The sequence below is a fragment of the Fistularia commersonii genome, chromosome 3 (genome assembly GCF_037954325.1).
Source record: "Fistularia commersonii isolate RoL2024-O1a breed Wild chromosome 3, RoL_Fcom_v1.0, whole genome shotgun sequence".
Lineage (NCBI taxonomy): Eukaryota > Metazoa > Chordata > Actinopteri > Syngnathiformes > Fistulariidae > Fistularia > Fistularia commersonii.
In genome coordinates, this window is record NC_141286.1 from 13,483,760 (window position 1) to 13,509,596 (window position 25,837).

General features: G+C 39.2%; 2 protein-coding genes and 1 long non-coding RNA gene across 4 annotated transcripts in view; 2 read left to right on the forward strand and 1 right to left on the reverse strand.

Moving 5' to 3' along the window:
* Nucleotides 1-4,842: 4,842 nt before the first annotated feature.
* LOC147235581 (uncharacterized) lies at nt 4,843-25,542 on the reverse strand. 2 transcript variants are annotated; one of them, XR_015105913.1, is made up of 4 exons: nt 25,445-25,542; nt 19,957-20,066; nt 15,434-15,578; nt 12,028-12,127 (listed from the first exon to the last, which is right to left on the reverse strand). It is a non-coding gene; the product is annotated as an uncharacterized LOC147235581 (long non-coding RNA). The 2 variants fall into 2 exon arrangements; XR_015105914.1 differs by lacking the exons at nt 12,028-12,127; nt 15,434-15,578 and adding an exon at nt 4,843-4,892.
* On the forward strand, nt 10,122-19,438 carry LOC147235582 (tryptophan 5-hydroxylase 1-like). Its single transcript, XM_086143691.1, has 11 exons — nt 10,122-10,382; nt 11,968-12,114; nt 12,417-12,600; nt 13,183-13,283; nt 13,372-13,439; nt 14,343-14,539; nt 15,245-15,380; nt 15,461-15,587; nt 15,972-16,067; nt 16,679-16,812; nt 17,305-19,438. The coding sequence occupies exons 1-11, from the start codon at nt 10,347-10,349 to the stop codon at nt 17,477-17,479; spliced, it is 1,401 nt and encodes a 466-aa protein (XP_085999817.1). The 5' UTR covers nt 10,122-10,346; the 3' UTR covers nt 17,480-19,438.
* LOC147235583 (CD81 antigen-like) overlaps nt 25,476-25,837 on the forward strand; it is a 31,494-nt gene continuing 31,132 nt past the window's right edge. The window contains exon 1 of the mRNA XM_086143693.1: nt 25,476-25,756. Within this exon, the coding sequence (XP_085999819.1) occupies nt 25,691-25,756 (66 nt within the window). The 5' untranslated portion in view covers nt 25,476-25,690. The remainder of the gene's footprint in view (nt 25,757-25,837) is intronic.

The window sequence follows — 25,837 nt, forward strand, 5'->3', positions numbered from 1 at the left end:
TCCACCAAAGTAAAAAAACAGAACTTTTCTGAATGTTATGCACAGAGCTGGCATAGTTTAAGATCTATGAAGGGAAGATCATGAAGTAGTTGTAGTTTCCATTCTTGCCGCTAGAGTTCATTTAGCGCTTGAAATAACTCAATCTAGTCAAATCTCCATTTAGATTGGATTAAATTTAGATTAGCTAGACCTTTTTTGTTCCACAGCGGGGAAACCTGCAGCGTTACAGCAGCAACGGGTACTATGATACATGATTAAGAATAAATATAAAAAGAATATATTAAATTGGTAATAATAAATTGATGTGAGAGAAAAGGATGCAAAGAATAGGGTTAGATAAAGTAAGTTGATTTGCTGTGGCGACCTCTGAAGAGAGCAAATGAAAGAAGAACATCAGAATAACAATAACTAGTCTTAACAAAAGAGAAAATTCAAGTAAATTCAAAGGAATAAACAAAATACAGTAGAATATGATGGATAAAAATACACAACATAATGCTATACGCAGTAATCAATGTCAGACAGAAGCATATAGGAATCTGTTAGAACTGTTATTCTGCCAAATACAAACAAATAAACATGAATCTGGTTTTGTGATTTTGGAACTTTATTTCAGCACCAGTAAAACTGATGTCTTATACCAGACCTCTGTAATAACTCCGACATGAGCAGGCATCACTTTTTGACACACAAACTGTTTTATTTTTGCATGACATGTCAAGACGGCTGCCATCATCTGAAAACAAACATTGACAAAATTGTCAGCGTTCGAGTGATGTGCTCCTCCTTTTTATGTCAGATATCAAGCACACAAACACAATTGTCAGATCTGGACATCTGTAACACATTCAGTACAAGCCAAGTCATGCTAGATAGAGAATTGTTAAAAGTCAAACCAGGCTGAGGATGAAATAGTACAATTGTCATGAATTGTATAAAAAGGAAATGTAAAGCAAGCATGGGTCTATTTACATGTTTATTAATTAATTGTTTCTTTGCGCCAAAATTTGAGTTAACACTAGAAGTGTCAGCCTGTCCATCACCATTGCAAACAAGAAGGGGCTCAGAGCTCATCCCTGATGGTGTCCCACCTTCACCTTGAACTTTTCTGTTACCCCTACAGCACAAAGCACCACTATTTCACAGCTAGCATACATGTCCTGCACCAGTTTAACATACTTTTATGCCACTCCGGATTTCCTCATACAATACCAGAGCCCCTCTCTTGGCACCCTGTCATATGCTTTTTCAAGGTCTACAAAAACACAATGCAGCTCCCTCTGGTCTTCTCGGTACATTAGCATTCTCAAAGCAAATATTGCATCTGTAGTACTATTTCTGGGCATGAAGCCATACTGCTGTTCACAAATGCTGACTTCTGCTCTCAGTCTAGTTTCCACTACACTTTCCCAACTTCATTGTATGTCTCATCAACTTTATCCCTCTATAGTTGCCACAATTCTGCAGCTCCCCCTTATTCTTAGAAATGGGCACCATCACACTTCTCAATTTTTCAGGCATATTCTCACTCTCTAAGATCCTGTTGAATAATCTAGTCAGAAACTCTTCCAGTGCCTCTCTTGGACACTTCCACACCACCACAGGTATATCATCAGGACTCTGCGTTCCTATCCTTTGCCTTTCCACTCTTCATTCTCTTCAATGCCTTCCTCACTTCACTTTTACTAATCTCTGCTACTCTGTGGACTACAATAGTCACCTCTTCTACCCTTGCCTCTCTTATATTTTCCACATTCATCAGCTCTTCAAAGTACATTTTCCATCTTCCCATCACTCTTCTAGCATCTGTCAATACATTTCCCTCTCTATACTTGATTGCTCGGACCTGTTGTACATCCTTTCTATATTTATCTCTTTGTTTCGCCAACCAGTATAGATCATTCTCTCCCTCCTTACCGTCCAACCGAGCATACAGGTCATCGTAGCCCTTTGTTTTGCCTTTGCTACCTCTATTTTTACCTTTTGTTGTATCTCCCTGTACTCCTGTCTGTTCTCTTCAGCCCTCTCAGTATCCCACTTCTTCTTTGCTAATCGCTTTCTCTGTATATACTACTGCACTTCCTCATTCCACCACATTGTCTCCTTATCTACTTTCCTTCCAGATGACACACCAAGTACTCTTCCACCTGCCTCCCTGATAACAGTAGCTGTAGTTGTCCAATCATCTGGAAGCATACCCTGACCACCCAGAGCCTTTCTCAACTCCTCCCTGAAAGCCATGCAACACTCCTCCCTTTTCAGCTTCCACCACTTTGTCCTCTGCTCTGCCTTTGTCCTCTTGATCTTCCTTGTCACCAGAGTCATCCTACCAACCAGCACTCTATGCTGTCTGCCTACACCCTCACCTCAACTACTTTGCAGTCACTGATCTCTTTCAGGTTACCTCGTCTACACCTCATCAAGATATAGTCTATCTGCGTGCTCCCAACTCCAATCTCAGAAGTTACCCTATGTTCCCGTCTTTCTGTAAAAAATGTGTTCACTACAGCCATTTCCATCCTTTTTGCAAAATCTACCACCATCTGTCCCTCTGCATTCCTATCCTTTATACCAAATCTGCCCATCACTTTTTCATCCCCTCAGTTGCCTTCACCAACATGTCAATTGAAGTCTGCACCCACTCTCATCTCTGGGGATGTTCTGCATCACTTCGTCTAACTCATTCCAGAACTTCTCCTTCTCCTCAAATTCACATCCCACCTGCGGGGCATAGCCACTAACAACAGTGAGCATCACACCTTAAATTCCCAGTTTCAGACTCATAAATCTATCTGACATTCTTTTCACCTCCAGAACATTCCTAACAAACTCCTCCTTCAGGATAACTCCTACTCCATTTCTCTTCTTGTTAGTACTATGATAGTACAACTTAAGCCTGCTCCTAAGCTTCTAGCCTTACTACCTTTCCACCTGGTCTCCTGGACACTCAGTATATCCACGTTTCTTCTCTGCATCATGTCGACCAACTCTACCTTTTCCTGTCAGAGTCCCGATATTCAAAGTCCTTACTCTCACTCCCAGACTTTTGTCTTTCCTCTTCTCTCTCTGCTTCTGAATAGACCTTCCCCATCTCCTTCTTTGACCTACAGTAGCCCAATTTCCATTGCTTTCCTGTAGGTCATCTGTACCAATGGCGGTCATTGTTAACCCAGGCCTCGACCGATTCGGTTTGATGTGGTTATTAAGTTTGATTCGCATGTTTGGTTTTGGCAAAAGTTTTACGCTAGATGCCCTTCCTGACGTAACCCTCTGCATTTATTGGGGATTGGGACCGTCTCATTGAGACACCTGCCCGTGCCGCCCTGAGGCTGCATTTCTATCAGATCTTAGCCAAATATTGGAAAATGACCTAATTGTTCAAAATATAATTTATGTCTAATATATTATTTCTACTTGTAATACTTAAAACTAAGTATATACTGTAGAAGCCAGCACAGATGTATTACAATAATGAAGATGAAGATACAAATTAAGCCTTTAAATCGAACATAACTTAGCTAGGGACACTCTCGCTATATTTTGAGTTTTGGGGTGTGGCTTCTCTAAAGAAGAGATAACTATTTATATTGAAACAATCAATAGGCTTGTTAATATCTTGATTATCCTTCTCTCATTTCATCCAGCCCAGCATTGTCAGCATTGAACAGAAACTAACAAAAAATTGGGATTTTTCTGATTAAACACGGATATTATATATGTTGTGTTTCAAAATTACAGTATAGGTTAAGTACAGTAATTCCGATGAGTCTCCCTTTCTGTGATGACAGAAAAGTAATATAATCGGTATTAATTTGTAATTATCTCCTCACTCATTTATTCTCAAAATCCAAGATTTGATCATCAGAAATCAATTTGAACAAAACCACTGTAGAGAACAAACCAAAGACACAAAATATATATCTTATAATAATCCAATCCAATTATTAAAATGTTATTGACAGAGAACATCAGATTTACTGAATATGTTGATTGCTCTTGGTACATCTGTTTACATTATTATTACCAGTATGTATCAATACATAAGACCAACATGTTGCAAGACAAAAATTTAAAACATCTTTTTTGGGACCCGGACCTGTGTCTTCTTACAACAATGAACGTAGTTTGTAAGGCATTGAGTCAGGTATACATGTTTTGGGGAATTTGCCACCATCTTTTGTTGCGGTTATTTAGTAAAATGCTGTAGTTGTGACCTTCTGCGGAGCATTGGTGTACTTCATGGGAATAAAAAAACATTTTCAGATATTTAAATTAGACTGAGAATTAGACCAAAGAAAAAATAGATTGATCATACATGTGATTTTTAAACTTGAACCGTCTGGGAAGGCCCCTTTTACAAACAGTTTGAAGAGAGATGACACTTTAAAGAAAATTAGGAGATAATTGGATGAGGTTTCTATTCACTCCCTTCAATGAGGAAATCCTCTCCTCTAATGCACCTCATAAACGATGGTTACAATAACCTCCTTGAAAGACGGGTTGTTACACATCTAAATTTGACACTAAGAAGAATGGATTCTCATAGAATATTTTCGGCTATATGCTTTATTCGATATCTATTAGATCAACAAGCAATATATATGATATGGAATTTTTCTCCCTTTTGCTATAAGAAATACTTTTCAAATTATTCTAAATAATTAATAATTAAACCTTTTCTACAAGGGGTTTCTTCTGGTGTGAAAGTTTTAGATTTTCTGCTTCAATTCAAAGTTGTTTTTCAACAGGTGTTGTACCTGTGCTCTGTTAAATGTGGGGTTTCTTAAATAACCTGCTGCAATGGGAACCATCCAGTTTGCGCCACTGCTTACCATCAGATGGTTTATTTGTCACTTTGGAGCGGTGCCCTGGTTGTCCTTCCGAAGTTACTGCTGTAACAAAAAAAAAAAAAAAAAGGTTTGTAATATTGTTGATTTTTTTTTTCTGGTCATCAGTGCACATGGCATTTGGTTCCCACCAGCTGCACCTCATCAGCTGCACCAGCAGGACAGCTGCTCTAGCAAATGCTCTCCTGGACTGGCACTCCCTCGCTCTCCACACTTAAAATCTAACTAGGAATCATCAACCAGTCCAAAGAGAATAGCAAGCAATTTCACCTCTATTTTATTGTGTAATAAGGGTGCCGATTGGGTGATGTGTCTGTCATTTACCTCAAAGAAAAATTGTACCCTTCAGCTTCCACCTGTTGACATACTTAAATATACATAGGAAAATGAGCAGAAATGGTGGCCTGTGACATTTTAATACATGCTCTCCAACTATGAGAGCAAATTTCAGTTTGGCAAACAAACTTAGGTGTGATCAAATGGGGAAGCTGTGAAAGTTGGTGGAGAAATTCTTTAAGTTTCAGGGCATGAAAGAAGCAGGGCATGTTTCCTTAGTTTCAATTTTTTACAGCAATTTCTTTGTTGTTTCAATTATACATCTGACTTGTCCCTCTCATCAATAACAGAAGAAAAATGAGAAGATCGTAAATTAAGTGACACTAGATTTCTGACTGGAAATGTGATGGGGGAGATGTTTTAGATTGTATCTGTAATGACGTTTTTTATCAACTTGTCCTTGGACTGCCACTGTCCCCAGGAGCTTTCAGGCAGTAAGATTAAAGCTCTAATTAAACTTCACCTTAATCCAAGGTCTGTTAGTATTATTGTCCGGTCTGCAGCTTCCATTTGTCCTAAATTGCAAGCGGCATTGGTACTCATAAACTGTTGACCCATATATCAAACATTAATCTATTTGAAAAGGATTGAATGATGCCTGATTCAGAGTATTCTTCTGGCTGCAAAGAAATTAGTTCTGTCTACTGACAGGGCCAGGCATTGTTTGAAAAAATGGCAGTGACTGCTCTAAAGACAAATTATGTTCTTCATTTTTATATGCTTAAAATTAATTCGGTGCCTTTGATATTTTCATGGCACTCATGCTTGAAAATACTTTCTCTCAAATTTTAAATTAATCTGAAGGAAGGAAATACCCAGATTTTATTACTTGGATGTAATAGCAATTTGGTCAGTCCCAAAGAGAACTGAAAATCATTATAGCTGATATTGCTTTTGGTACCTTTGCACCTGGGTTAAGATTTTGGATCAGAAGTCAGACAATATGTTTTCTTGATGAGCAGGTTCAAAGTTTAATGTCTAGGAGACATCTTATGCTAGATTTTGGGTTGCTGCAAAAATAGATGAAAAAAAAGGAATTTGTAAAAAGTATTTTGTGTATTTTGTTAGATCTAATGAAAACTACATCACTGCATTTGCTTCATTACAAAAAATTTACTAATAAATATATCTGGCTATGGATGGCTAGCATATCCTTAACAGTTAACAATTGTGTGTGTGTGTGTGTGTGTGTGTGTGTGTGTGTGTGTGTGTGTGTGTGTGTGTGTGTGTGTGTGTGTGTGTGTGTGTGAGTACTCTAAGTTGCTAATGTGGCTAAATGTGGCTTGCTAATGAAATAGTGCTGGGCTAGCTGTTAGCAATTGCATCAATTTCATGCTGCAGGTAGTAATGTAAAGTTTGTACTTAATGATAGTTTCACAACTTTTTGTTGTTTGGCAGAGTTTTCTCAATAATAGTTATTTGGAGCTAATGTTTCTTGAGTTTGGACAGAAAAGCAGCAAAGCCATACAATATGTATAAACTGCACCAGAACTGGTGTGTTTAGCAATCATGTTGTAAATTCACACGTAGATTCCCCCCTTCCTCCTGATTGCATTTTCACATCAAAGAATAAATACTTCTGATGGAGCCCCTCCTATCACATTTTTAATGTGATAGGAAGGTGCATATTGTCAGGAAATTTAGTCAGGGAAACACTCAGGTGACAGTAAAACGTCTGTTTAATGAGCAATTGCTGTTGTTTGCCACAGCCATGCCACATGAGACTGCAATATAACTAGCCGTTCCCGTTTAATTCCAAATAAAATACCCCAGAATTCATTGCACCCCCAAATCACAACCACTTCATTCCCAGCAACCCCAAAATCACACAGAAAACAAGCATCAACATAAACTCCAACATTCGTGACTCACTACAATATATTTCATGGCACGTATGTCTAAATATTGCATTGCAATAATAAACTTCATGAAAAATTAGTACAAATGGTTGAAGGATGACTGTGTAGACCAGTTTGTTCCCTGGACAAACAGTGCAACACAAAGTCCTGGGATGTGTAATTGTGTAAAGAGACAGCAGATGTATTACACTCCTCTGATTGGTTTTCATTAAGCCTCTCAAAGGAGGGGAGCTGCATCAAAGTCAGATTTACTTCTCCAACCTGCATCAGTGATTTTCTTCTCAGAGGATTGATGAAGGTCATATCCGGCTGTAAATGTGTTTACAGATACTGTACATGGAGCCTGCAAGAGTCAGCTACAGTTTGAAAGAAAATTTACCAGCCATAGAAAGACTTCCTGTCTCTTGATGTGTACAGAATTACGGATGCAGATCAGTGATGATAAACTGTGTGTACAAATTGGAGCATTTGGAAGACCTTAACCCTGGTTTTACAAACATGGAAAGATGTTTTGATATGAACAAGCATGTGGATGCCAGACACCCACCTGAATTTAATATCAGTGTGTTATCTGGTTACTTTCTCAGCTAAACATAACCACACAGCCTTCCTCATTAGCCAACATTTCAATCTTAAATCAAAAAGAGAGGGATAAATATAAAAACAAACAAACTGGTGATTTGGTGCATTCATATAAGTTTACTCCTTGAGGCTAAAGTCATCACAACTTCTTGTGAATTTTACACAATAATTAGACTACATGTTTAGAACTAAGTTTATCATCATTATTGTTATTATATCATTATTAATGAACTACTACTTTTACTTAAATTTAAATATGTTTGAAGCAAATAAAAGAATGTGCAGGTAAGAAAAAGCAACTTTAAGCACTAAATTAAGCAATACAAAAAGTCCGTAGCCTAAACAAGCAGAGGTGTTTCATACCCAAAATCTATGAGAGTAAAGTAAATAATTGTTTTGTCACAAATGCCCATTATGGAACCTTAAGGAAACTAACATTTCAGCTTTCCTTCACAACATTTTCACCCAATCAGTCAGAACAATGGCTAAATATATTCTCCAGGAAAGGGACGATAAATAATGAAAGAAGAAACAGAATGAAACCTGTTGTATTGTCCCCCCGTTTGAGGTAACTGTTGCTGTTGTTGATGAATCTTTGTTCACATTACTTTTTGCTTTTTCAATATTTGGAATGTGTTTAGTTTACAGGGCCTCTGTTTTTTTGTTTTCTGCCATTTGTTTATATACACAAAACTGGGTCCCAACCAACAAAATATGACTGTGAAATATATAAATAAACTGGTATTACTGGTTACCAGTAAATTACTGGTTTTAATACTTGTATATGAACAGTAATAAGATGAAAATTAAGAAAAAAATAAGCATCTGAATTGTGGGGGAAAAGTTAACATTTTTTTAGATTTGTTTTTTGCATTTGGAATTCTTATGTTAGACATTCAACTATTTCTAATCTTACGACACCAACATTTTTCATTGCTAATATTTGATTGTATATATCTATATAAAAAAATGTATTTATTTATATTTTCATAGTATCCTGAGGATTAACAAAAGTGCAGTCATGCCACAATGAATTGTAAGGGAAAATTCCTAGTTCAATTGCATCTAGGTAGTAAACCAACATCCAAAAGAGGAGGAATTCCGTACATACTTTTTTTCAATGCTGTTTTGTTGTTTTGTCTCCAAGATGATTGTTGCGGCACAATGAGGGCACTTTTCACTTAACGGCGCTTTGTGAAGATGAAATTTACTTAACTTAATTTCTCTTGAGAAGCAGAGCATTTGCAACCCATTAATCAAGAGATTAAGTTTCACTGTAAAAGCTAGATGGCACAGGACAATAGAGTGATGATAATCTATAATCCAAAGTTAACATTAAACATTATCACATTATATTTCCATCAGTTGAAGTCTAAAATAGCTTAATGTGATAATAACCAAGTAAAAGTCATACATGTAGAGGCTCACCACCGACCCCAAACCACAAATTTAATCTTACTGCAAGCACAGGTCCCCCAAAAAAATACACACACACTCAGGCAGGCAACTTAGAACTAACACATACAGCCCTTTTATCCTGGATGAGATAGATCGGTTCTCTAGGTTCAAGTATATCTGGAGATCTTTAGTTGATAATAAAAAAAAGAGTGACGCTAATGCGAGCTGCAACGATCAGCTCACTATAGAGTAAGCCAGTTGTGGCAACACTGCACAGTGCCAGTTCACATCTAGGTTGCAAGTAGCCAGCACACACAGAGCAGGAGCAATTGCTATGTATAATCACCATTTTAATGTTTTCCTCATTGTTCAAACTCTTCAAAATTGAAGCTGAAGCAAAATGTCATAATAAAGCCGTGGGCAGGTGCTGCACTAAATGTTCATCTGCAGGGAGTTTTACAGTACATTCAAGACCAAAATGGGGGCTTTACCCTTTGTGTCATTATTCCAACTGTGATGGTTTTATTGCTGTTGCTTTAATCAGGGCGAATAATTGTATCACACTTTCGACAACTGGCGTAATTTTTGATAACAGATGCAAATGTTTACAGGATATGAAAAGAAAAAGATTTAAAAAAAGCAGAGCAATGGGATGGTTAATTACACTGCAGGTAACAATATGCATTGAAACACCTATTCACATGCACACACTCATAGACAGTAAAACACATAATGACCTACACGGAGGGGATACCACCGGATACTGACACAAAGATGTTGGCCTGAAATCAGAGGAGGGCAAAAGCCCCCTGCCACCACCACCACACACACACAAACACAGCGACATACATAAAGAGGATACAGATATACTGACCTACAGACACTGCAGTCAAAATACATACAGTATAAGTGTGCAGACACACATTTACCACAATGTTTAATTGCAGACTTAACTTCATGTAAGTCTGTCAGACCAGACAGTCTTTGTTTTACATTACAGAATTTATTGTTTCCCCTAAATACCATAGTGATGTGACTCCTGTAACCTAAGTCTCCTGCAGTCATTCACACCCCTGGATGATCGGGAAATACACTCAGGGGTTAAACTTTCCGAACTGATCATTTCTATGTACTTAAGCAACAAATGAATGATGGTAGACCTCAGGGTCATTTAAAGTAGTGGTTCTCTCCTGTGAGCCTACTTGACCACAATGCAATCAGTTACTGTTTTTCTAATCTTCCTCCTCTGCTCCCTCCATCCCACCCACCACAGCATTATAAATACTACAGCATCCTGATCTGTTACTGTCAGCAACAGGGAGGGATGTCAGACTCTGGGGAGAAGCTGCTCAGCAGCAAGGTTAGTAACACAGTAAATGATGCTTATGTATGATTTTGTGTGTGTGTGTGTGTGTGTGTGTGTGTGTGTGTGTGTGTGTGTCTGTGTGTGTGTGTGTCTGTGTGAGTTTTAAATGTTCATTCATATTCCAGAGCTCCTTGTAAAACATAATTGATTTTCTTTAATTAAGCACTTGTAAAGATAAAATTGTAAAGATAGATACTCTAAAAGACAGAATCCATTTAGATACTTGATTTTAGACTCGATTACTTTATTTTTTCAAAATAATTTGTTTCAGTTGTATCCAATAGTGAGTCAGTATTTCACATTTGCGATTATGTAAATGAAATGTATTTATTCACATAACATGTTAATTTGAATGTTTTACTTTTAAATTCTTCTAAATCTGCCAAACATTAATTTCGGTGATGTATATGTTTTTTAATCGAATGTTCCCTGACATTTTCAGTTTATTTCATTATCTTTTTTATGTTGCTGTTGAAATAAGTTAGTTGATATTTTCGTGGAAGCACCAACTCCCGAAGCTGAAGCTGCAACTATGCTGATAATTTTTTGAATTTTTGTTTTTAATCCAATTTGCTATCTCCTTTAAAAGTCAACCCATGAGTCACTGATACATCACAGGAAGTTTATTTTATTTTATTTATTTATTTATTTATTTTTATAGATGATGTACTGTGGTTATTTGCAGGTGTGTTTGTTCTGGTTTACAGCTCCTGGTTCCCTGTCAGAGTGTTAAAAGGGTTCTAATGTACCATGAGTCCAGTAACACTTGGTCTTAATCCCAGTGGGATTAGAAATAGGACTATAGTTAAATGACAGTAACACGAGAAAAGGGATTTGGTCACTCTTCTCTGTCTTTCCACTGATTCTGAACCTGTAACTTTGCTGGAAATCACTCCTTCATGGAGAGATTTAAATCCTGTTTATCAACAACATGATGGCTCTTTAAAGCTTTTTTGCTTTAAAGCTATGACTTTTTGGTTTGCAAGTTTATTGATAGTTTAAAACGTATTTTTGTTTGCCTGTTTTATGAGTTTAGTTTTGTTGCTGTTGATGTGTTTGCTAATTTCACTTTCAAGTCCATGATCATTTTTATTTTTATTTCTATTCATTAAATTGATAATAAATGATTGGGAAAAAATATTGTTTTTTTAGTTGCTACATTTTATTACTAAGCAGCAGCAACAGGTGGTGTTACTTTAGGGCTTCTTTGCATCACAGACAAGTCTCAGTGAATCATGCTTTAACTTTGTATAAATATATATCCATCCATCCACCAATTATTGACCGATTATTCTACTTGGGGTCGCAGGGGTTGCACCTGTCAATCACTGGGCCACATCCAGAGACAGGCAAGCATTCACTTTCATTCACACACTGGTGCAATTTTTCCCAATTATTCCAAGTTTTGTACTGTGGGAGGAAACCGATGAATCGACACGGGGGAGAACATGCAAACTCCTCACAGAAAGTGTGGGAATTCAACCAGGGTCCTTCGTGCTGTGAGGCAGAAAAAGCTAACCATTGTGCCACCACCATGCTTCTGACAAATATGTATACATATATATATCTTAACCCACAGATGAGTAAAGTTACAGTCAGTAAAACAGATGAGAAGAAAGACCACAGTACCGCCTGCAGTGGGATGTCGAAGAAAGACGGTGCAACCATCATTTTCTCCCTTAAAAACGAGATCGGGGGTCTGGTCAAGGCTCTGAAGCTGTTCCAGGTGAGTGTTTGGTCTTGGACATGAAAAGCCAGGAAGTTTGTGTCAGAATCACAAATTGATAGTAAAGTCCGGGAAATTTTCAGGCAATACTTTTTTCGTTTTTGCAATGGGTTTTGCAACTTGACCGTTACATCACTTTTATTAATTCCCCTGCAATGTATTCATGACTTCATGATTTATTTTTAGAATTTCCGCTTTTTAAAATTTCAGTTTTTTTCTGTGTTTTGTTTCTGCACCTCATGGATTCCCACTCTGCATTGAGGAATGTTAATTTTTCAGACGTTTCATATCAACTTTTGCAGGAAAAGCACGTCAACCTTGTACATATTGAGTCCCGCAAGTCGAAACGCAGGAACTCGGACTTTGAGATTTTTGTGGGCTGTGACTCCAACCATGAGCAGCTGCAGGAGCTGACTCAGTTACTGAGAAAGCATGCTGAAATCATGGAGATCGCACCATCCCCCAAGCCTCCCCTACCTAAAGAGGGTAATACAAAACCACATACTTGTACTTCAATTAAACTATAACTTTACAAGCAACTTTTGTCAATCCACGCGCTGTGATATACTATAATTTGAAATAATGCTATAATAATAAACCACCATACTATATATAACTTTTAAATAAATGTTCAGAGGTAGGAGGGTGAGGTGATTTGGGATATGGTATTTACATTTGTTTATTTGTCGTTTTTATATTGTGCCGTACCAGCTAATTGGCACAAGGACCTGTGATTTTTACTTAGGAAAGCAAAATACAGTACAAAAAATAAGATACTGTATATTACAGTATATTATGACATTGCATAGCACTAGTTGTCTAATATACCTTAGGCTCCTCTAATTAGTGTAATTTCTCATTTTGTGAGAGTAATATCTAATCAATTCAGTTTGAGGAAACATTCAAGTGTTGATATAAATTATGGTTGAAATAAATCTCTTCAAAAGAAAACCGAAAACATATTCATATGCAATACCGTTGTTGGACATTTTCTAAATAATAGTGATTAGCTCTTTTATTTGCCCGAGGCGTATGACTCACAACCACCGAAATGTAACTGTTACACAGAGCCGTCTGACTGGCCCTGGTTCCCAAAGAAGATTTCTGACCTGGATCTGTGTGCAAACCGAGTTCTGATGTATGGCTCAGATTTAGACGCAGATCATCCGGTACGTTTGGCGGCCAGTCTAACATCTAGTACCTATTTTCTAGTTTTGCTTCTCTCCTTTCTAATGTGCCTTTCATCTGTTTCTGTAGGGTTTTAAGGACAGCATTTACCGGAAGAGGAGGGAATATTTTGCTGATCTGGCCATGAGCTATAAACAGTAAGTCTCAGGTGATCATGCACATCAAGCTGCAAATACTATCAGATAAGTTTAAATGACAAATACAAATAAGTTTTTGCAACAGCTCCACTGTGTTGAGGTTCTGCCTCAAATTGATTAAATATTGTTTTTACACCAAATGCTGTTGTTCGCTTTTGCTGCCACTGGCAGATGTAACTTTGAGGGCATCAAGTAAAAATCAAGTTCAATAAATTGTGGAGAACACCGAATTTACCATCCTCATATGTGAACAGAAGGCATTATGGAATTCAATATAACTGCACTTGACATTCAATTTTAAGTAACTGTGGAGGGCACCATCAGAGATTTGAGTTTAAATGGAAAATCATTTTGGTTGCTGTTTGTTAGAGGGATGACAATACAGTGTTAGGATTTGATGAGTGATGACTTTCAGTTCAATACTGAAAATGAAATTGAGAGATCAAAATTAGCAAATTTTCCTTGTAAAATTACATCAGATTTAGCGTTTTTGATATAAATATCAAAACAAATTAAATACTAATTAACAAAGAATATATCAAAGTATATTTTCTAACAGCCCTGCAACTTCTATCCCAAGAACTTGCTACTAAAAACTATAATCTGGTAAAAACTGATACAAACATAGATAATTTGGGAATAAATTAAACCAAAATTACACTTTATCATTTCTTAGATACACTAAATGTACATAGCTCCATGTTCTTAAAACGTTTTGAATCAGTGTTTCTTCTTCTTCTTCTTCTTCTTCCTCTTCTTTCTCATATTATTATTACTATTTCTAATTATTATTCTTATTATTTGTAGTAGAAGAAGTAGTCAGTACTTAGAAGTAGTGGTAGTTAGTACTCAGTCAGTAAAGCTATTGTAATTTTAATCATTACTATTATGATTGTCGATTAGTGGGGACCCCATTCCACGTGTGGACTTCACTGATGAGGAGGTGCAAACATGGTGTGTGGTATTCAGGGAACTCACTAAGCTCTACAGTAGTCACGCTTGCAAGGAGTACCTGAAGAACCTCCCACTGCTGGTCAAGCACTGCAACTACAGTGAGGACAACATTCCCCAGCTGGAGGATGTGTCTCGCTTCCTCAAGGGTACGAATCCAAAATCAGTTCATAAACACTGAGCAGTTCCCATCAAGATGAACATCACTGCCCATCATGGCTGTGAAGTGTCTGATTGATCTTATTGCCTTTTTTCCCATAGTATGAAAATCAGAGAATCATGGCAACTTCATTTTCAGACTGTCCGTCTAAAATTTTGTAACTTCTGTCAGGAACCTTCCAGATGCTTCTTTGAGCAGCAAATATTTGTAAATGGATGTGGCTATTTATATCTGATCTGATTTTGCTGTTCTGTACATAATGATCATGAAAGTTACAGGGAATTCATTGCTGATTTTTAAATAATTTCTGAAAAAATTCAGGGCAAATCTGTTTTTAAGATAGTCAGACGGTAGACAGTGGATGGATGGAAGCCTGGTTAATTCTCGGGCAATGTCTTGCTAAAATTTACCTGCAACATATTTCCCACTAATATCAAAACAACCAACTGATGAAATATAAAAAATGTTAATGATATTAAATAAATAATAATAACAATATTAAATGTACTGTATAAAAGTAGTAACATACATTAATGAGTGGCTCTGCAGTGACAGAAGTTCTACATATTTTCAACACCTTTTAATGCAGCAAAGTCAGAAAAAATAAATTCACTCAAAATAAATTAATCTCTCAAGGCCAACACATAAATATATTTTTGTGTGCATGTGTGTGTGCGTGCGTGTGTGTGTGTAGAGCACTCTGGCTTCACTATCAGGCCAGTAGCAGGCTACCTCTCACCCAGAGACTTCCTAGCTGGCCTGGCCTTCAGAGTGTTCCACTGCACTCAGTACATCCGCCATGGTTCTGCACCTCTTTACACACCTGAGCCGTGAGTACATAGATTCTTTTACTATGGTGATAAATAATGCTGTGAAGTCTCACCCATGTGTGTGTGTGTGTGAGACACAGAGACACGTGCCATGAGCTTCTTGGTCACGTCCCCCTCCTTGCTGAGCCAAGCTTTGCTCAGTTCTCCCAGGAGATTGGTCTGGCATCACTGGGAGCTTCCAATGATGACGTACAGAAACTGGCCACAGTGAGAGATACAAACACACGCATAAATACACATGATCTCCCTTTGATAAAAAAAAAACCAATAAGGTTTCAATGAGATCTCTCAAGTTTAAGTGCTGATTCTAGCTATGATTGACTCACATCAGAGTGTGTCTATGTGTGTTTGAGACTACATACTTTTCTCAAGGAGAACAAACCACTGTGCTGAGAAATAATTGGCAAAATAAATCATTATTGACTAGAACACACCAAAGCTGCAGAAACAAGGATCACAGATCTTTTCATACTCCAGAGAGAGAACATCAGTCACCATGCTAACATTTACTACTGAAATTTAAGACACTTTGGTGATAATGAAATTTCCGGGGTGAAACTGAAGTACTGTGCTTATACTGATTTGTTCCAGTGTTATTTCTTTACTGTGGAGTTTGGGCTTTGCAAGCAGGATGACCGTCTTAGGGCCTATGGAGCCGGACTCCTGTCATCCGCCGACGAACTCAAGGTAAGACTGTCATTTTTAAAGGCTGTTGAAGGCTGTAGTAAAGACTTTTCCATCTTTCAAAAGATGGTGTTTTATTGCAGATGTGTATAATTTATCTCCCTGTGTACACAAATGAAAAAACCCACACTGTGTCATCATCTCACCTTCAAATATAGAATTTTCTAAAGCTGAATTCTTTCCTTTTTGCACAATACCACCTAATTTTATTGCAACACAGTCATTTCTTGTATTTTTTAAAATACTTTTAAGCTGTTTTCATTGCATTTTTTTCTGTTTTTGTAAAAAAAATGATTTTCAATTATATTTGCTTGTGAATCTTGACAAAATTGTGCCCTTAACGTAAATAAGGCCAATCAAAGTTCCTCTGCCTTTGATAAGTGACAGCATCATTTGCCCAACTTTGTTAAATATCAGGGTTCATGTTGAGTATGTTCTATTTAGAAGGGGGTCTGAGTCTTATTGATAGACAACTCAGGGTCCAGAACATGGAAAAACATATTCAGAGCATCAGTGATGTGATCCTCAAATATTATATCAACTCATCCGATATGTTCCGCCAGGATTTATGAGCTGAGAATGTGTCAATAAGTGTAAATCTGTGTGTTTCTTAGCATGCGTTATCCGGAAAGGCACTGATCCTTCCGTTTGACCCTATGGTGACCTGCCATCAGGAGTGCATCATAACTGCATTCCAAGAGGTTTACTTTGTGTCTGAGAGTTTTGAAGAAGCCAAGAACCAGATGAGGCGAGTAGGAGTCTGTTCTGTGTATCTTCTTTTCCCAATGGAGGAAAAATGTATTTCAGTCTTCTCATTGTTTGTTACAAAGAACCTTGTATAAACATTTTGAGAGTACTCAGGCAAATCCACAGGCCTGCATATTCTGTGCTTGTCAAGTCGACTGTTGTCATGTTACTTGATAGGTAACTATGATTTTTGTTCTAACCAGAGGTCACATGCTAAGATGGATGTAATGATCCAGTTAACAGGAATCAATTGGATACACAGCATTTGCCCTATGTTTCTCATGAGCCTGGACAAAACGGGCAAAATAAGACTTTCCAATAATTTTTTCAGTTTTCAAAATTGTTTGTGGACAAACATTTATCGGACATTTGTGTGTATTTCAGCCGTAGAAAGTGGGTATTTGTGAATAGTGACTGTTGCCTTATTCAGCTTACACATACCTATGCGCTGAGGCAACGTACTGATGATTTCAATTGTCTTCTGCGTCCACAGAGAGTTTGCAAAGACGATCTGCCGCCCATTCACAGTCAACTACAACCCCTATACCCAGAGCATGGATGTCCTGAAGGACACTGGCACCATCAACAGCATGGTGAAAGGCATCCGCCATGAGCTGGACATTGTCGAGGATGCGCTCAACAGACTCACCAGACACATCAGCAACTGAGAGGTGCTGAGGTGTGGGGATGGGGAGCAGAGCCAGGGGTTGAAAGAAGATGAGGATAGATTCAGTCAGAGCTGCTAAGTTGGGTTAATAAGAGATACTCACGTACATGACCTTGAATCCTGTCCTGCTAGAGTCTTTCTTTGGTTTGAGTCAAAGGTACAGAAACAATATTAGAGACAAAAACTGGACCTTGGAATTTATTTGAGATTGTCCCCAAACAGAAAATAATAAAACCTGTGAAAAAAAATGTCCACCGATCAACTATTTAGTGAAGCAATCAATTTGGAGGTGTATATTAAACTGTTTTACCGTTGACCCTTCATATTTTGTTAAATTGATCAAGAATATCCTTGTGGTTATAAAAGCAGAGCAGAAATATATTTGCAAACAAATGTCAAAAAATGTATCATGTCTGTCTCAATTACCAGCAACATAGATAATATATATAATTCAGGGATGAAGATGCTAAGGTTCTCTTTGGGAGTGACCAGGATGGACAGGATCCGGAATGAGTCTATCAGAGGAACAGCACATGTCAGATGTTTTGGAGAGAAGGTCAGAGAAGCCAGACTCAGATGGTTTGGTCATGTACAGACGAGGGATAGTGAATATATTGATAGTCTGATGCTGAAACAGGAACTGAAAGGCAGGAGGTCTCGAGGAAGAACAATGAGAAGATTATTGGACATAGAGAGGGGATATGAAGGTAGTTAGTGTGAGAGGGGGGGATACAGGGAATATGGTTAGATGAAGAAAGTTGATTCACTGTGGCTACCCCTGAAGGCAAAAGCCGAGGGAAGAAGAAGATAGATGATGTGTATAATTCTTGTTTGCAATTAATCTCTGCTTGAAATATAGTATTGTCTGTGTGACAAATTCATAATTTATGCAGGAAGAAAAAAATTAGTCTGGTGGCCTGAAGTCACCAACTGCTGATGACAAGGTCTATGATTTTGAATTCATTTGTCAAATCATGTATACTTTTATCTTACAGTAATTCAAGCCACAAAGTAAGTATGAGTGATAAACAGGAGGACAGTACCTATATGTACAAAACTGTTTCAGTTGTATATGTTTCAAGCGAAATACATGGTTTCAGAACATTTTCTTTAAGCAAAGATTTGGCCTGATCATCTTGACCTGAAGATCAAATAAGGGTCTAAGAACATGAAACTGTTTTTCTTTGCCTCCGTATCGTACCTTATAATGGTTTAAGTCGCAGACAATGCATATGCAAATTTTCCTGTATTGTTTTCCCTACAGCTCTAGCGACCGTATCACACTTTATTTCTTTGTCCTTTGTACTAAAATATAATATTTGTGGGATAAAAGTAGTCGCAATGTTCACTAAACCTGGCAGAATGTACCTGCTGCTATCGTTGCTGGTCAGAACAAAGACAACATCAACAAAAATAAATGAATAAATCACTAAGTTATATGATTTTCAGTTACTATGGTTAAAAGTTGTGCAGACTAAATTGCTGGCAATGGATAAACTTATTTAGTGTCCAGTCCGAAAATGGCATACATTCAATGTAAAAACATTCTTTTGTTCATCAGAATGCTTTGGTTTTAATTTATTAATTTTTCTACATGTGATTGTATTGTATACAACAATTTTATGGCTTCTTACAGTTTCCCTTTCTTAATATGTGATCAAGTTCTTCAAGGTTTTCCCTTTAAATTAATGCAGACTAGTGAACCTTGGGGAAGGCAACAAACCAATCAGTGGAAACCATGGCGCCCTCCTGTGTTATGGAATGAGAAGTGTGTGAATAAATTTATGTCGAATATATTTATGTCACAATATACTGCAATGCGTTATTACGTCCTGGAGGCTGTAAATGTTATCAAATGACCAAATGATGTGGTAGTGGTGTGTGAATGTGTAATTGACTTAGAGTTAAAATGCTGTGATCAAATCTATATTGCTGTGAAATGCAAGATATCAGTGCACAATTAAAAGGCAAATATGAAAATGAACATAGGGTGCTACATTACAGTTTTGCAATTCATAATTTTTTTCCCCTTTATGTAGACATTACTGTGATCGACAGCTAACTGGTTAGGCCACTGGCACCAGCACCCCCGTGATCCTAAGCAGGATTAGATGATGAATGAATGATTTATGATTTATGAATCAATGATAAAATGTGTCAAAATACATTTGAAATAACTCTACATTAATCAATATGTCAGACATTGACACACACAACATCCTTCTTTCATTACAGAAAAAAGGACCCCGGTTTGATTTCTACAGGGGACCTTTCTGTGTGGAGTTTGCTTGTTCTCCCGGAGGATACATGGGTATCCTCTGGGTTCTTCAGCTTCGTCCCACAATCGAAAAACATGCAAAGGTTTAATTGGAGACCTATACAGTTATTACTTAGATGTGTGAACGAGTGAGTGAATGATTGTTTGTCTCTTTATGTAGCCCTATGATCAATTGGCGAGCGGTCCAGGGTGTAACCCACCTCTCACCCCATGGCAGTTGGGATAGGCTCCAGAATCCCATGACCCCAAGTCCGATATAAGCAGTAGATAATGAATGAATGCATGAATAATCTTCAACATCAGTAGTTATCTAGACACAGACAAGAAATTATAGAACATCAGATTAAACACAAAATTATTCAAAGAAGTCAAATACATCTTCTAAAAAATGAAATAGCAACAAACTGCAATACAATACTTAGAACAAAATTACCTCCACAAAAATAAATTAACAACAACAATAACAAAACTGCCTCTAAAAATGAGAGAACGTTTCAAGTGTGACCCATAATATTGCAGTCTGCTTGTCTGATCGTGTTGATGAGCAGTGTCTATTGTTGGTCTGTTTGCAACCCAGCACTGCCCAGCACTCAAGGATGAACGGTAACTGGCTGCATTTTTCGCATCTAAGATTATACAAGACCGACGCATTATGGAGTGAATTTGCCATGAAACGCCGACAATCATAATAACACAAATGAAAAAATTTGCCGTAATTATTCCCAGTGATTATAAATAAATGTAAAGAGAGCTCAAAAGTTGAATTGTCAGCTGAAAAGACGTGGGATTTTAAATAAAGAACTGCCTTCATAATTTGGGCAGTAAAAACTGTCTTTACTTCAAGTTTCAAAGCACACGTGTCTCATACAAGTGCTGGAGAGGACAGGCAAGCACACTCGCAAGTGTGCTTGCGCAAGTTTCATTCGCATCAGGTAATTCCTGGTTACCCCTCAACGGCTGAAGAATTTCTAGTCCTGCAAGTGCGTCACGACAGGGAAGTGCCCGGTACCGAGACGCAAGCAGCGCAGCCACAATTTTGGCTGTCATGAGACACGATGTCCAACAGATGGCGCCACATACGAGGCAAGGAAGCACGTCGCTTGCCTGAGACGTCCTGAGACGTTGTACTTGATTTATTCAAAGTTGAGTGCAAAACAACCCCCAAATTAGAAACAAGGCTTTTATGGTTAAAAAAAAACAACAAAACAAAACTATTCATATATATATATATATATATATATATATATGTGTGTACAATCATTCTTATATTGCACGTTTATAAAGAACGCTAGGTGAAACCAAGGCATCTCTGGACATTAACTTTGAGAAGTCAGAGGATGGCTGAACATGTTAAATCTTCTTCTTCTTCTTCTCCTTTCGGCTTTTCCCTTCAGGGGTTGCCACAGCAAATCAACTTTCTCCATCTATCCTCATCCCTATTCTCTGTATCCTCCTCTCTCAAAACAACTATCTTCATATCTTCTCTCACTAAATCCATAAATCCTCTCTTTGGTCTTCCTCGAGACCTGCCTGCCTGGCCACTCAAATTCCAGCATCTGTCTAGCAATATATTCACTATCCCTCCTCTGTACATCACCGAACCATCTCAGTCTGGCTTCTCTGACCTTCTCGCCAAAACATCTAAGATGTGCTATTCCTCTGATATTCCACTCCCAAAGAGAACTTCAATATCTTCATCTCTGCAACCTCTAGCTCTGCCTCCTGTCTTTTGGTCATTGTAACTGTTGCTAGTACATACAGCATCGCTGGTCTCACCACTGTCTTGTACACTTTTCCTTTCATTCTGACTGATAGCCTTCTATCACATTGTACCCCTGACACTTTTCTCCACCCATTCTAACCTGTTTGAACCTGCCTCTTCACCTCTTTCCCACATTCTCCGTTCTCTGCTCTGGACTGTTGACCCCAAGTAACTGAAATCCTCCAACTTCCTGATCTCCACTCCGTGGAGCCTCACAATTCCACTTGAGCTCCTCTCATTCACACACATATACTCTGTCTTGCTGTAACTAGCCTTCATTCCTCTCCTTTCCAATGCATACCTCTACCTCTCTAGATTTTCCTCAACCTGTTCCCTGCTCTCATTACAGATCACAATGTCATCTGCAAACACCATGGTCCATGGAGATTCCTGTCTAACATCATCTGTCAGCCTGTCCATCACCACTGCAAACAAGAAGGGGCTCAGAGCTGATCCCTGATGGAGTGATCGAGTGCCACCACCTGGAACTTCTCTGTTACCCTACAGCACACTGCATCACTGTCTCACAGCTAGCACACCTGTCCTGCACCAGTCTAACATACTTCTCTGTCACTCCAGATTTCCACATACAATACCAGAGCCTTTCTCAACTCCTCCCTAAAAACCATACAACACTCCTCAGTCCTCAGTGTCCCATTTTTTATTTGCTAACCACTTTCTCTGTATATACTTCTGCACTTCCTAATTCCACCCCCAAGTCTCTTATCTACTTTCCTTCCAGATGACACACCAAGTACTCTCCTACCTGTCTCCCTGATAACACTAGCTGTATGTAGTTGTCCAATCATCTGGAAGATCTCCCTGACCACCCAGAGCCTTTCTCAACTCCTCCCTGAAAACCATACACCACTCCTCCCTTTTCAGCCTCCACCACTTTGTCCTCTGCTCTGCCTTTGTCCTCTTCATCTTCCTTGTCACCAGAGTCATCCTACAAACCACCATCCTATGCTGTCTGGCTACGCTCTCACCTACAATTACTTTGCAGTCACTGATCTCTTTCAGGTTACCTCGTCTGTACAAGATGTAGTCTACCTGCGTGCTCCCAACTCCGCTCTTATACACTCACCGGCCACTTTATTATGTACACCATGCTCGTAACGGGTTGGACCCCCTTTTGCCTTCAGAACTGCCTCAATTCTTCGTGGCATAGATTCAACAAGGTGCTGGAAGCATTCCTCAGAGAGTTTGGTCCATATTGACATGATGGCATCACACAGTTGGCGCAGATTTGTCAGCTGCACATCCATGATGCGCATGAATCTCCCGTTCCACCACATCCCGAAGGTGCTCTATTGGATTGAGATCTGGTGACTGTGGAGGCCATTTGAGTACAGTGAACTCATTGTCATGTTCAAGAAACCAGTCTGAGATGATTCCAGCTTTATGACATGGCGCATTATCCTGCTGAAAGTAGCCATCAGAAGTTGGGTACATTGTAGTCATAAAGGGATGGACATGGTCAGCAACAATACTCAGGTAGGCTGTGGCGTTGCAACGATGCTCAATTGGTACCAAGGGGCCCAAAGAGTGCCAAGAAAATATTCCCCACACCATTACACCACCACCACTAGCCTGAACCGTTGATACAAGGCAGGATGGATCCATGCTTTCATGTTGTTGACGCCAAATTCTGACCCTACCATCCGAATGTCGCAGCAGAAATCGAGACTCATCAGACCAGGCAACGTTTTTCCTATCTCCTATTGTCCAATTTCAATGAGGTTGTGCAAATTGTAGCCTCAGTTTCCTGTTCTTAGCTGAAAGGAGTGGCACCCGGCGTGGTCTTCTGCTGCTGTAGCCCATCTGCCTCAAAGTTCGACGTACTGTGCGTTCAGCGATGCTCTTCTTCCTACCTTGGTTGTAACGGGTGGTTATTTGAGCCACTGTTGCCTTTCTAACAGCTTGAACCAGTCTGGCCATTCTCCTCTGACCTCTGGCATCAACAAGGCATTTCCGCCCACAGAACTGCCGCTCACTGGATATTTTTTCTTTTTCGGACCATTCTCTGTAAACCCTAAAGATGGTTGTGCGTGAAAATCCCAGTAGATCAGCAGTTTCTGGAATACTCAGACCAGCCCTTCTGGCACCAACAACCATGCCACGTTCAAAGTCACTCAAATCACCTTTCTTCCCCATACTGATGCTCGGTTTGAACTGCAGGAGATTGTCTTGACCATGTCTACATGCCTAAATGCAGTGAGTTGCCGCCATGTGATTGGCTGATTAGAATTTAAGTGTTAACGAGCAGTTGGACAGGTGTACCTAATAAAGTGGCAGGTGAGTGTAAGTTACCCTATGTTCCCGTCTTTTCTGGAAAAAAGTGTTCACAGCAGCCATTTCCATCCTTTTTGCAAAATCTACCACCATCTGTCCCTCTGCGTTCCTATCCTGTATACCAAATCTGCCCATCACTTCTTCATCCCCTCGATTGCCTTCACCAACATGTCCATTGAAGTCTGCACCAACTCTCATCTCTGGTGATGTTCACCATCACTTCATCTAACTCATTGCAGAACTTCTCCTTCTCCTCAAATTCACATCCCACCTGAGGGGCATAGCCACTAAAAACATTGAGCATCACACCTTCAATTTCCATTTTCAGACTCATAAGTCTATCTGACATTCTTTTCACCTCCAGAGCATACCTAACAAGTCGTCCTTGAAGATAACTCCTACTCCATTTCTCTTCTTGTCAGTACCATGATAGTACAACTTAAAGCCTGCTCCTAAGCTTCTCGCCTTACTACCTCTCCACCTGGTCTCCTGGACACACAGTATATCTACTTTCCTTCTCTGCATCATGTCCACCAACTCTACCTTTTCCTGTCATAGTTCCAATATTCAAAGTCCTTACTCTCAGCCCCTGACTCCTGCCTTTTCTCCTCTCTCTCTGCTTCCGAACGCGCCTTCCTCTTCTCCTCTTCCTCTTCTTCCTCTTTGACCTACAGTAGTCCAGTTTCCATTGGTTTGCTTTAGGTCATTGGTACTAATTGTGGTCGTTGCTAACCTGGGCCTTGACTGATCCGGTATGATCTAGTTATTATGGTTGAATCACATGTTTGGGCTACACATGCTAAATAAATCCTCATATTAAGGTAAATAAGGAGATCGATTATGTGCTTTGCTGATCCAATATCTTTACTACATTACTTATTCAAAACATGTGTCTTGTCTGCATTGCTCAACATACAACACATCGTCGAACCACAGGTAAATCCTCTGATCGTCTTTTCCTTACTCCTCTTGAGCTGCTTTATGTCTTGGTGTTATTGTTTACATTAGTGGTCCCCAAACCCCGGGTCGCGGACCGGTACCGGGTATCAGGTAATCAATTATTTCCGTTGGATTCGCAGTCTGAACAGTCCTTTTATTTTGAAAAATGACCGGAATCTCTCGGTTACATCTCGGTCACTTGAGCGCCAAAAATGTATCCCACAAACTAGCGAAATGAGTAAAAAACAAAAGTCCGAAGGAAAGTTTATTTTCGAAGGAGAAAGGGTCAAGTGAAGAGACAGAGGACCCGCCTACAACTTCCAAGAAAAAGAAAGATTTTAACAGACAATACCAGGAGTTCTACTTGAAATGCGAATTTATCGTAACAGGTGATTCCCGCAGACCAAGCGGCTCTGCATATTATGCGGCAGTGAGGCAATAAAGCCTTCATTATACTAATATTATGTTGTTGGCTCAGTGTTACGAGGAACCTGCTAATAAAGATGCAAACGAGTACACTGTGGGATTTACGTTTACTACTACAGTCTCAATATAAACATTGTCAAGCGTTGACCGGTCCGCGGTGATAAACACGTTGGGGACCACCGGTTTACATGTCTTGTACCAGATTGTGTTGCCTTACATGGAAACATGCAGAGCAATCAGAAAGTTAGCAGAAGTGCAGGACTTACTTTGCATTATCTTGAAAGCCTTGACCGGAAGAGGCTGAGGGCCGCTTGGGACTGACTAATGGCGGGAGCCCAGTCGGGGTGGTAGAGGAGGACGGGAGTGAGCGGGGGGAGGAGTTGGGTGTTGCCTCTGTATCCCAGTCCACATTCAAGGTTGCTTTTAAGGCACAGCCCCGTAATTCGCCGAGCTGCCAGGCCCACCGCCGTCTCATTATCTAAGCGCCGCATATCCTCATCAAACGGACCACCATGGGAGTCGAAGGCTGCACCAAATGCATCAAGTACATGCTCTTCTTCTTCAACTTCATCTTCTGGGTGAGAAGCGTATTCCTTCCATGTCGTTTGTCCCCTCCGCCTCCCGCACGGACGCTTGCGATCGTTCTTGGGGTCCGTTCG

Bases quoted from the DNA above. Each gene is read 5' to 3' on its own strand.
- LOC147235582 (XM_086143691.1), top strand. From the start codon at position 10,347: ATGTCAGACTCTGGGGAGAAGCTGCTCAGCAGCAAG. The intron at 12,115-12,416 runs GTGAGTGTTTGG...CAACTTTTGCAG, and splicing joins AGGCTCTGAAGCTGTTCCAG to GAAAAGCACGTCAACCTTGT. The intron at 12,601-13,182 runs GTAATACAAAAC...ACTGTTACACAG, and splicing joins GCCTCCCCTACCTAAAGAGG to AGCCGTCTGACTGGCCCTGG.